At 38.1% G+C, this 12,518-nt stretch overlaps 1 protein-coding gene across 3 annotated transcripts in view; it reads right to left on the minus strand.

Moving 5' to 3' along the window:
• FAT3 (FAT atypical cadherin 3) overlaps positions 1 to 12,518 on the minus strand; it is a 756,780-nt gene that overhangs the window by 32,516 nt on the left and 711,746 nt on the right. For all 3 annotated transcript variants that reach the window (XM_056794533.1, XM_056794534.1, XM_007495043.3), the window contains one exon: positions 10,979 to 11,136. In XM_056794533.1, coding sequence (XP_056650511.1) covers positions 10,979 to 11,136 — 158 coding nt within the window. The remainder of the gene's footprint in view (positions 1 to 10,978; positions 11,137 to 12,518) is intronic.

A 12,518-nucleotide genomic window follows, 5' to 3' on the forward strand; every position in this document is an offset into this window, starting at 1 on the left:
AGTCTAGTTAAATAAGCTAAAAGGACTTTGCTTAGTTAAAAAAAGGGGAAGTTGAATCCAATTGTTCTGGGCACGGCTTCAGATCTATCTACATGACAGTTTGGCTATACAAGAGTAGAAAAGTATGAAGGATTTTATGGCATTTTTTATAATTGTTATGTTTATATTCTCATATTGTGGTATCTATCTCTACAACATTATCCTGCATAAGCATCCTTGTGAATTCATCAAGAATGTTCCTGTTGTCAAAGTTCTGATTGTCAAGGCGACTCCAGGAGGGAGAGTTTGTTCTTCCTCTTCAGGGGGCTGTCTTGCTTTTCTGTCTCTATCCTCAGCACTTTGCATATGTTAAGTGTTTAATACAAGTCTTTTTATTTCATTTTATTCCTTTGCTGAAGATTCATTAGAATTCACAAAATTGAAGAGTGTATTCTTGAAGGGAGTCTCTGATGACTCATTAGAATGTGAGCTTCTTGAGGGCAGGGCCCTTTCTCTCTTTCTCCCAAGGCTTAGGACAGTCTGGCACACAGCAAGTGCTTGATCCATGATTGTGCTCTTATTTATTCAACTCATCATGGCTGAAGGAGACCCTGCTTTTTTTTTTTAAACCAACTCATTCCTTTTATTATTTTCTTCAATTGCATATAGAAATAATTATTTAATAATTGCAATCCAAATTCTCTCTCCTACTTCTCTATTCCTCCCTCCTGGGTGGTAAAAATTTGTGAGCCTAGGATTTAGAGAGCTGTGTAAGCACTAGAAGAGCTGGACAAGATGGGAAGGCCTTCAGGTATATGTCCTGTGATGGACTTCCTATACCTATTGCTGGCTTAGATAAGTCCATTGAAGCTCTCAAATGAGATAATATGTAAAGCACTATACCATCTTTAAAGTGCTCTGTAAAAGCTAGCCACTACTATTGTCATCCTCGTGAATATAACTATTAGAGTGCAGCCTCGGCCTTTTAAATTGACACAGCCTTAAGGCTCTGTGTTTCTATGAAAGCTGTCAACTTAACTTTTGTTGACAATTATGCAGGAGTACTCCATGTGAATACCAGAAACTGATCTATGACTAGAAAGTTGGCCAATCCATTTAGAATCTTTGAGCATTTTTTTATTCATATTTCTCTCTTCTCTCTCTCTCTCTCTCTCTCTCTTTCTCTCTCTCTCTCTCTCTCTCTCTCTCTCTCTCTCTCCTCTCTTGTTCTTTCTCTATCTGTCTGTCTGTCTGTCTCTGTCTCTCTTGTTCTTTCTCTGTCTGTCTGTGTCTGTCTCTGTCTATTTCTCTCTCTGTCTCTGTCTCTCTGTCTCTGTCTCTCTCTCTCTCTCTCTCCTCTCTTGTTCTTTCTCTATCTGTCTGTCTGTCTCTGTCTCTCTTGTTCTTTCTCTGTCTGTCTGTCTGTCTCTGTCTATTTCTCTCTCTGTCTCTGTCTCTGTCTCTCTCTCTCTCTCTCTCCTCTCTTGTTCTTTCTCTATCTGTCTGTCTGTCTCTGTCTCTCTTGTTCTTTCTCTGTCTGTCTGTCTGTCTCTGTCTATTTCTCTCTCTCTCTCTCTCTCTCTCTCTCTCTCTCTCTCCCCTCCCCCCCCCCCCCTCTCTCTCTCTCTCTCTCTCTCTCTCTCTCTCTCTCTCCTCTCTTGTTCTTTCTCTATCTGTCTGTCTGTCTGTCTGTCTGTCTGTCTCTGTCTCTCTTGTTCTTTCTCTCTCTGTCTGTCTGTCTCTGTCTATTTCTCTCTCTGTCTCTGTCTCTCTCTGTCTCCCCCTCCCCCATTACCTTTTGTCTTAGAATTGACACAAGTTCCATCCTTTTTCACAGTTCCAAGGCAGAAGAGCAGTAAGGACAAAGCAACTGGGATTAAGTGACTTGCCTAGCGTCACCCAGCTAGGAAATGTCAGAGGCAAGATTTGAACCCAGATTCTCCTGACTTCAGGACTGCCACCCTATCCATTGATTCACCTGGCTATTCTTGTTCACACTTTTCTTAAAACAAAAAAAAATGCCAAAAAACCCCTAACAAACTTTCATTTCAGGTCATTAACAGTAAGAGTATATAAATGTCCATAGAGTACAGAGAGAGTAAATGTGTCTTATTCATGCTAGACCTGCCAGGGATTACTAGAGCCCCACTTATTCTCTCAGAGTACTTCCTTATCTATGATTCAATATGTTGCACACCCCATTAGTTCTTTGGGACTTTCTCCATGATTTCTTTGTCACCGTCGTGCTGCTTCTCATACGGTATATATAGCACAACTGTATGTGCTGCATGAAAGCATATATGTGAAAATCTTTGAGGACTTGATACAGCTCTGAGAATTTAAGTACTTAATGAATGCTCTGACATCTACTTTCTGGATAATCTTGTGCAAATTGTGTAGCTTCTCTGGGTCCAGGATTCTTTAGCTGAACGGAAGAGATAACTGCAATAACTTAGTTTACAGGGATCTTGCTGTCCATGGATAATGCTAAGCTCTGGAACACACGAGCAATACACATGTACATATATACCTCTCAAACATCCAAATTAAAAAGAAACACATACAGCAGGAGTGTTTATTTTCCTCTCTGAAAGACTTTAAGTGTAATGAATGGGGGTTGGATGCATAATTTTTTGGTTCAGTGAAATGGACTGAATGAATATTGTAAATCACACCCGAATACGTGCTTGGCCGTGATTCTTGGATAATGTCCATATTTGTATATCAATGTAAGTAATAAAATGATCAAATGATCCTTTGGGGACTTCCTCCTTCTTGCACATCTGCTGTTACATGCTATGACTTCAATGTAGTGCCTACCAATCTATGGGGGGGTGGGAAGGGGAAGGAGGGTGAATATTTGGTTGGTGCTGTTACATTTTATGGGAGCTTTTGTTAAAAAGATGGATTAAATTAATATTTCACTCATTTCAAACTCCTCTCACACCGGGTTTGAGATCAAAGCTCTGATTCATTCAAAAGAACTGAAGTGGTGTTAATATACACAAAATGATACAGAACACTGAGCACAAAGTAATATATAGTTTTTCTACATTCACTGAAAGAAAGCTATGACACATTGGCCTATCCTTGCTTTTGATATTTTATTTTATTTTTAAATTTTAAATTAATTCTTAAATTTTACTTTATTTTATTTTTTGAAAATAAAATTCATTTCGACCATAATATTTGCTCACATTCATACTATGTTTTAAAGTCTGTAAATTGCTTTAGATATCATCATTTCATTTGTCTTTCTGAATTGTTGGGTAAAGCCTTGAAAATAATATGCCTTTTCAAGGGGTAATATAATAGAATTTTTGCCCCCAAACTTTCTCTTGCCAAAACTTGATAACTCTTTTCTGTTTCAAAATTATGTGGTAATGCAAAGGAAAATATAATACTGTTTATTTTTTACATGTCTGATCAATCCTGGAGAAATATAATAAAATATTATTTCACTTTACTATCTTTAAAAATAGGCTAGATCCCAAATAACCCACCTTTTACAATGATAAAGTATTCCATTAGTCAGTGGACAAGCTGTTACAACTGAAGTTCAGGCATGAATGAAACGCTTTATTACTGAATATCAATGTTACTGTAATTGGTATGCTACTGTACGTAGGGGTGGGCAGAAATTGGGGATAAGCAATTTGTTCAGTGGAATTTATTATTTATAGACTCGGAGTTATAAAATATTTAGAGTCTCTGAGTTGCTTGAAATCAGCCATGATTTCCAAGCCTCAGCCTGGATTCCAATGGCCTAGAGACTGAGAGTCATTTGACTGGAGCTAAAAGAAATCCCGTTGTGAGCAAAGGCAAATTTTAATAAAAAATTAAACTTATAGTGGAAAGAATTAACCTTTCCTAATACCATGTTCAGTGCGGCCAGGTTGACTCCATTTATGTGAGGATGGGAATTGATTAGAGACATCCTCCACCCTTTTAGGCATGACTGGAAGAACACTGAGAAGATGAAGTATTTAATTCAATATAATAAATAATTAATGTTTAGAACCATCCCCAAATGCAATGGGTGACCATCATTGGGAAGTCATCCACCAGCTCTGAAGGTTTTTTAAGCAGAAGCAGGTCTAACCCTCGTTTGAGGAGGCAGGGATATAGGACAGATAGTTCATGTTGTGATAGTACTAAGGTCCTTTTCCCTCTAAGACAGATATTATGGGTCATTCAGTAATTTTGAAGAACTGTTATTTTAAAGACTGTTTTTTTTTTTAAACTCATCTTTTGTCTTAGAATCAACACTGTGTATTGGTTCCAAGGCTGAAGAGTGGTAAGGGCTAGGCAACTGGGGTTATGTGACTTGCCCAGGGCCACACAGCTAGGAAGTGTCTGATGCCAGATTTGAACCCCAGACCTTCTGTCTTTAAGTCTGGCTCTTGAACCACTGAGCCACCCAGCTGCCCCCATAAACTCTGGTTTAAAGCAGCTTTAAATGTATACATTTGGCACATTTGCAGCTAAATCCAATCTTTCCTACTTAACACTGAAACCCTCCCCAGTTTCCCCCAGCTCACATTAATCTTTCCATCCTCTGAATTCTTATAGCTTTTCATGATCTATACTTCTAATTGTGTACTTATCTTAGACTACCTTGCAATGTTAGTTAGCGGATAGAGTGCTAGGCTTGGAGTCAGGGAAATCTGAGTTTAAATTCAGTCCCAAGACACTTAATGGTGTGTCCCTGGTCAAGTTATTTCACCCTGTTTGCCTCAGTTTCTTCCTCTGTCAAATGAGCTGGAGAAGGAAATGGTAAACCACTACAGTATATTGGTCAAGAAAACCCCAAATGGGGTCACAAAGAGTTGGGCACAACTGGAATGACTGAAAATAACAACAATCTTTATTTATCTTGTCTACTAGCCTACTTTTTTTTTCAGGCACTTTCAAGATCATAGTTTATTTATTATTTCAGGTAAAAAGCTTGTATATAGATTTTCTAGTATATAGCTTGGCTTATTAGCCATTCCCCATACTTAGCACTCTATATTCCTTCAAGGCTCAGTTCAGGTACCAGCGCTTCTGAAAGTCTTTTCAAATTCTCTCAGTTGTCAACTCTCTCTCTCTCTCTCTCTCTCTCTCTCTCTCTCTCTCTCTCTCTCTCTCTCTCTCTCTCTCTCTGTCTCTCTCTCTCTCCTCTCTCTCTTTAAATTACCTGATTTTAAAATTATAACTTCTATAATTATACACATAACATATGTGACATATATAATAAATAATATATTATGTGTATTATATACAATATGCCACATATTCTATACAAAATCATATATTTTTTGGTAAAACATAAGGACCCTGAAGGCAAAAATTGTGGTTTTGTTTTTGTTTTTAAGTAGCCCCAGTAAACAGCACAGTGCGTAAACATTTGTTGAATTCAATTATTGATCAGATGCCATTATAAATTCCACTCAGGGCAGGGACTATGGCTTTTTTTTATCTATTCCAATGTTTTACATTGGGCAAGTTCAATGAATACTTGTTGACAAAGTAAGTGATTTATTGAGGTCACAAACTAAAGTCATCCGAAAGCTTTCTGTGACCATCATCCTTTAAACACTGGAGAAAAATAGTCATCTATCAAAATGAACAAAATAAGTACTACAGGATAAAGTTAGTTCTTGTGATTTCGGTATTTTAGGGAAGCTGAACTATGGAAATTCTCCTCTAACTTTGCAGGTTGGCTAATTCTCCACAACTGAGAAGTCTTGCAGAGTTGCCACGGGCATGGGGAGGTTAAATCACTCAATCAGTGGGTGTCAGATACAGGATTCGAACCCAGGAATTCCTGCCTTTGAGGACCATCATCTCTCTATTTACTATATTACCCGACCAGCTGCAGCGTTCTGAGAAGGAAACCTAAGTGGTGTTTCCAGAGGGATAGCAGTTTAATTACGATTTTCCTTTAATACTAAAGAAGGGGGAAAGCTGTAACTTGTGTCTCATGATAGGGCTAAGATATAGGCTGTTTAAAAGGGCAGAAAGGAAGGCTAGACTGTACAACTGTATCAGTGGAAAGGCAGGAACCAAGGGCAACAGCCCATAGGTGTAGTTAGATGGGGCAATAAATAAATAGATAGTACACTGATCTGGAGTGAGGAAGACTCATCTTCATGAGTTCAAATTTGACCTCAAACACTTACTAGCTGTGTGACCCTGGGAAATTCACTTAATCCTTCTTGCCTCAGTTTCCTTACCTGTAAAATGAGCTGAAGAAGGAAATAGCAAACCACTCCAGGATCTTTGCCAAGAAAATGCCAAGTGGGGGTCACAGAGAGTTGGATATGACTGAGAAAAGACTTCACCACAAAAACAACAACATAGGCAATGATTCTGTGCAGTCCCTTGATCTCTCTCACCCTGAAACTGTCTTCACCCAGGACACAGAAACAGGAAAAAAAAGATTCAACTCCTGGTGACCGAAAATGAATTCTTATAACTCTATGTTTTTACAAACATAGGGTGGAAGAAAGAGAAGGAAAGAACCAGGTCCCCATTAGTGTCGCTTTGGGATTTGATTGTGTCTGTGTCTTAAGTTGTGAGGCTGATAGAGCACTAGTCCTGGAGTCAAAAAGACCTGAATTCAAATCTTGCCTCCAAAACTGTGACCTTGAGTGAGTTACTTTGTACCTCAGTTTTCTCATCTGTACTTTAGTCTGTAATCCCAAGGTAATTTTTTGAGAGATACCTTTCCCCTACTTTATTATTCTAGGTGCTTTCCAAAGATGACCCTCAAATAATGCAGTAGACAGAGTGCTGAGCTTGGAATCAGGAAGACTCATCTTCATGAGATCAAATCTAAACTCAGACACTTCCTAGCTATGTGACCCTGGGCATGCCAATTAACCCCAATTGTATGGCCCTTACCTCTCTTCTGCCTTGGAGCTGATGCTTAGTGTCAATTCTAAAGCAGATTTAAAAGAAAAAATGATGACCCTCTACCTCAGAAAATATGGGTAATCTGAATGTACAATGAAAACAATCCATTTCTATTTCATTGACTGCTGAACAAAAGCACAAAAATGTGTGCTAATTCCAAGGATTGTTGTGAGGATCAGATAAGATATTATTTTTATATTGCTTAACACAGTCTGGCACAAAGTAGGTGCTTAATAAATGAGCTTTCTCTTCCCCCCTCACTCCTGCTGGTTTCTTCAAGGGCATTTGATGTTGCTGTTTTGGCCGTCCAGCTGCCCGAGGTCCAGGCAGTGGGGAGTGAGCTGTGATGCGCCTGAGTCACAGGGTCAGCAAAGGCTGAAGTCTGAAATACATTCGGAGATAAATCCGTTTTGCCCTTCTGCCATATAAAAACAATACAACACACTAAAGGTTCAGAAGCCTGACAGTTATGTGTTAAGTGTTGGGGCCTGACACAAGAAGCTTTAATTCCAAGGCTTCATGAAGACTCTCATTCATTCTATTGCCATGTAATTGTCCAAGAGACAACTTTCATCCCCTTTCTTATTCTATGCATTTTCCAACAATGACACTAACTCAGAAAACACAAGGACCCAGAATGTAAAATTGAAACAATGCATTTCTACTTCATTGGCTTCTGAACAAAAGCATGAGGTATACACGCTGTACCAAATCCAATAAAATGAAGTCTTGCAAGAAGCACAAAATGCCAAGCAAACAGATTTCAAATTCCCAAAGTGGATGCTCAGAGCTATTAATAGTTTGGTACAGATGTGCTCTGATTTAAGACAGCCCAACATATGAAAACCCCAAATATACAAAGACAAGCAATTTGGGGGTGAGAATTAGCATTACAAAAGTATTCATAAAAATCTCCTTTAAATAGCAGACTCTTCTAGTATATTTCAGATATTACTGCTTTTACAAAGAATCGAATTTACATAAATTTCAGAAACATACTTGTTTTAGAAAATGAAGTCCACACCAGATGCTTTGTAGCTGTCAAATGTTAATAATTTTTGTTTGATTTCTATCCCAGGACTTAGAAAGGGGGGGTGTCTTTTCAGATTAAAGTGAAATGTCAAAGTTAAGAGAAGCCCATTTTGGAGAAAACAGAAATTCTGTCTGGGAGTGGTTTTGATTACCCAAAGTTCAATGCCAGTGAAGATTTTTATTCACTAAAATTCCATTCACTGAGCATTTAATGAGTGTGTACTGTGTGCAAGATACTGTAAACTTTTGCTTAATAAAAAGAGTTGCATGCATCAAAAGCTTCAACTTGGAAGGAAGAGAGGCAGGCAGAGAGCAACCAAGGATGGAAATAAAGGTATTGATCAAGAATGGAATAGAAACTATTCAAGTTGGTTGGTGTCCTTGCATTGTGCTTTATAGAGAGAATAGGTAGAAGCGTTCCATAACAGTTCCTGAAAACCTCACTTTCATTCTCCCCTTTAAAACTCATTTTGAAAACCTCTGACTTTCTTACAAGACAGTCAATTTTGAAAGCAAGAAAAAATAATGAAAAATTCAGAGCCTTCACTGTTGTATGTATTTTTCTTTTACCACTATGAAAAGCTAATCATAATCCTTTAGTCAATAAAATCTTGTTACATAGAAATAGTCTTCTTAGCATTGCCTTTCAACTAGCTAGGATCCTGAGTTGAAGAAAAAAAGGTTGATTATAAGATTTTCTGTAAGCTTCTTCTAAAGTTAGGGTTCTTAACTTGGAGGACATGAACTTTTAAAAAATCTTGAAAAAGATATCAATATAATTGGTTTCCTTTGTAAACCATTTTGTTTTATGTAATTCATTTATTTAAAAATCATATATTGTGTTTTATGCACTTAAAAGTATTATTTTGAGGAGGAATTTAATGGTTTCATCCTATTTCCAAAGAGGTCCATGACACAAAAAAAGGTTAGGAATACTTGCTCTAAGGAAAACAATGCTCTAAGAAAAGTCTCAATTAAGACCACCAAAGGTGAAGATTATATGAAAATTCTATCAGATATGACACTTAGTGTGAATATATTAAGGACTCAACCAGTTGTGTTGTTCCTTTTTATCTTGGGCTCCAATAAGTGTGGCATAATATCCAAGCAAAAAGAGTTGATAGTTTCCCTGTGTCCTGCCGTGGTGAAAATGCACCTGGAATACTTGGTAAAGTTTAGGGATTCACATTTTAGGTGACACCAATAAGTGAGAGAGACTTGAAAGGAAGGCAGCGAAGATGATGAATATCAACTGAAAGGGCTGGGAATGTGCAGTCTGGAGGAGAGATGACATGGCGGCATGGTACTTCTCCAAGTATCTGAAAGGCCATCACATGGAGGAGGGATTAGATTTGCTCTTTGTCCTCAGATGGCAGAAGTAGGAGCAATAGCTGGAAGCTAGAAAGAGTCAAATTTAAGTATAACTTCAGGAAAATCTAATAATTGGTGCTGAGTGGAATGTGCTGCCTCTTTAAGTGAAAGCTGGATGCCTACTTGTTGGGGATATTATAGGCAAAATCTTTGTTCCTGGATGGATTAGATTGTATGGCCATGGAAGTCTTTTTTGATTCTGAGATGCTATGGTTAACTTAGATGCTGACTGAAATTCCAGGCAATAATGAGCATGTAGACAGACTCATGGGAGATGTGTGTGTGTGTGTGTGTGTGTGTGTGTGCATGAACATGCATGCATGCATGAGTGGGGGTCAGTCAACAGGAAGCAAAGCAGGGTCCAACCTTGGTTGTTTCAAGGATAGGGTTCATGATACTTAGATGATTTCTACAGTTTTTTCCAGTTTTAAATCCCAAGATCCTAGCTAGCTACATCCCTTGAGGAGGAAGATGATGATTATACCTGACACAGAATGCCAAAGAGAGGGGCATTATTTCTAGTCTTGATGAGGAGCTTCTTTCTTTCTCCTTTCACTGCCTATAGAACCCTCCTTACAATAACACTTTGTTGTTCTTGTTGAATTATTTTAGTTATATCTTACATAATGACCCCTTTTGGGATTTTCTTGGCAAAGATACTAGAATAGTTTGTCGTTTCCTTCTCCAGCTCATTATACAGATGAGAAAATTGATGCAAACAGGGGTAAGTGACTTGCTCAGGGTCACACAAATATCTAATTGGCTAGAGGTCAAAAGCATGTCTCAGTCTGCTCCACTTCTCTTCGGAGAGGTGGGAGGGAGGCTTTAACATTATCTTTTAAAGTCACAATTGGTCACAGAATTGATTGGATGTATAAATAGCCTTTAAAGATTTCTGAATTAGTACTAAAATTCCCTGACCAAATAAGTTATTGGATAAGTCTGCATATTTATTTTCGAGTTTAAAATTTCCCCAAAGTAATTTCATTTGCATTTTGGACTTTCGTGTGTGGGTTTCATAAATATGACTCCCCTCATTTTTCAGGGAGATCTGTGTATCTGTGTTTTGTTGGGCTATCAGAGATGGTTCAGAGCTGTCGGGCTACTACAGGGATGCTGGGGATGTTGAATACTAGCTCAGAAGGGACTTTGTGGGGTGGGTGCAAAGTGTCTTCTTCAGAGAGCCTACACATCTCGGGGATCCCTAGAAAAATCCCAGACTGCTTTTTTTAATGAGAGAGTGGTTATAGCTGAGGAATCAGGATACTCTGTCAATGACTAGAAAACCTAAACCCTCCAGACTTCATGCCTGCAATCTCAGAACTGAAAGAAGCTTCAGAATTGGGTAGGGAGAGGTGCTGGATGGAGAGGAGGGGATTATAGCCAATGCCATCCCTGTGGAAGAGTTGCTTTGAATTGTTGAGTGATTATAGCTTACAGAGACTGACTCTTGAACCCACTCTAGAGGGAGATGACATGATTTACAGAGTCAAGTTTGATGCTAGATGTTCAAAAGGAAAATGGGGGTGTTGGCCCCACTCCCAGTTTGGCTGCTGTCCTCTTTTGCCCTGAAATCTGCTTCTGGTCTTCTGAACCCAAAGACAAAATGATTACAGCATTCCCCAAACCAAGAGCCAAAATGTGAACATATAAGCAAGAGAAATGACTGCAGGAAAAGATAACCCACTTTAATTACCTTCAGAATTATGCAGGGATTTGCTCTGGTGTACATTATAATCCCATTGCTTTGCAGTGTTCGCAGACGCAGAGCCAACTTAAATTCCTCTTTCTTGCTATTTTCAGAAAGCCGGTATTTGATGTAACTGTTTCCAGCAAAGCTGAGAGAAGTGTGCCCTGAAAGAATCATTATGAGAAGATACATATACTTTTAATGTTCATAAATGAGCAGGGACACACAAAATTACCCAACAACTGCCAAGCAAGTTAATTAAAGATCATGCGTAGCTAATGAAGCCATTTTTGGAGAAAGCTTTTAAATAAAAACCTACCAACTTCAGATTAAAAATGTTCCTGCATTACATACCACACTCCTTAAATTTGGGTTGAAAAAATTTATTAAGCAGTCAGATCCCATGGATATAGGTTGCCCTGTGCCAAGGGGAAATTTAACAGTATAAAACCCAACTTATCACTGTGCCACTATAAGTCCTCCTATCAAGAATGGGCAAAATTGAAGCTTTCAAAAAGATGCAACAAATGGCTTCTATACGAGCTGAAGTACTTTTAGCACCATCAAATGAAATCCCACTACTAAGTAAAATTGTTCCACTCTTTCCAAGCAGTGGATTTCCCAAGTATTGTGAAATAAAAATCAATTCAGATGGATCTATACTAAGGGTGAACAAAGAGAGCATGGACAAAATGAAATTCTTAGAAATAATTAAAAAGTGACACTTTAACCAACATTTCCAACACATTTGAATTGTTTATAAAAGTTTATAAAAGTAAGTTCTTGGAATATGTGGTTTTGAGTTTGATCCTCTTCCTCTCCCATAACTACATATATTTTAATGGGCAATGGTCAAAATAGAAATATTGAGATGGAGAAATTCCATCTTCAAGAGGAAAACTTTCCCCTAAGCCTCTTAATTTCAGTGCCTTTCTCCTTTTATTCTCTTCTATTTATCCTGTACATATCTTGTTTTTATATCTTTGTTTGCCTGTTGTTTCCCTCATTAGGTTGTAAGCCCTTTGAGAGCAGGGACTATTTTTTGCCCCCACCCACCCTTTGGTAGTTTCCCCAGAGTTTAGCATAATAGCTGGCACATAGTAGGTGCTAAATAAATGTTTACTGACTATTGACAGAGGAAGAGAACAATATTTCTCTCAATTCATTAGCAGGCTAATAAACACAGGGAAAATTAAGGGCTCATGTCATATTGTGATTTGACAGGTAGAAGGGAAGTTGGGAGATAGAAGATTTGGGTTCTAGTCTGAATAACTTGTATAAACTGAATACACTGGGCAAATTAATCATTTTCTAACTCTAACCCTAGGGTATCTATGATAGGGGAGATTCCTGGGGGTGATTTATGGAGTTTAGAAGTCACCCTATTTTGTAAATTGCTTTTTCTAGAGGCTGATAGTTGAAAAGATTGTATTGCCAACTTCAATATCTGAGCTAGAATTGTCAAAAAATCCAGACTGAGTCTGTCTGAATAAAATTGTCCATATTTTTTAATTTTGGGTATGTTTTATAAAATGGCATTTTGGTA

This window comes from Monodelphis domestica, chromosome 4 (assembly GCF_027887165.1).
Source record: "Monodelphis domestica isolate mMonDom1 chromosome 4, mMonDom1.pri, whole genome shotgun sequence".
Taxonomy (NCBI): domain Eukaryota; kingdom Metazoa; phylum Chordata; class Mammalia; order Didelphimorphia; family Didelphidae; genus Monodelphis; species Monodelphis domestica.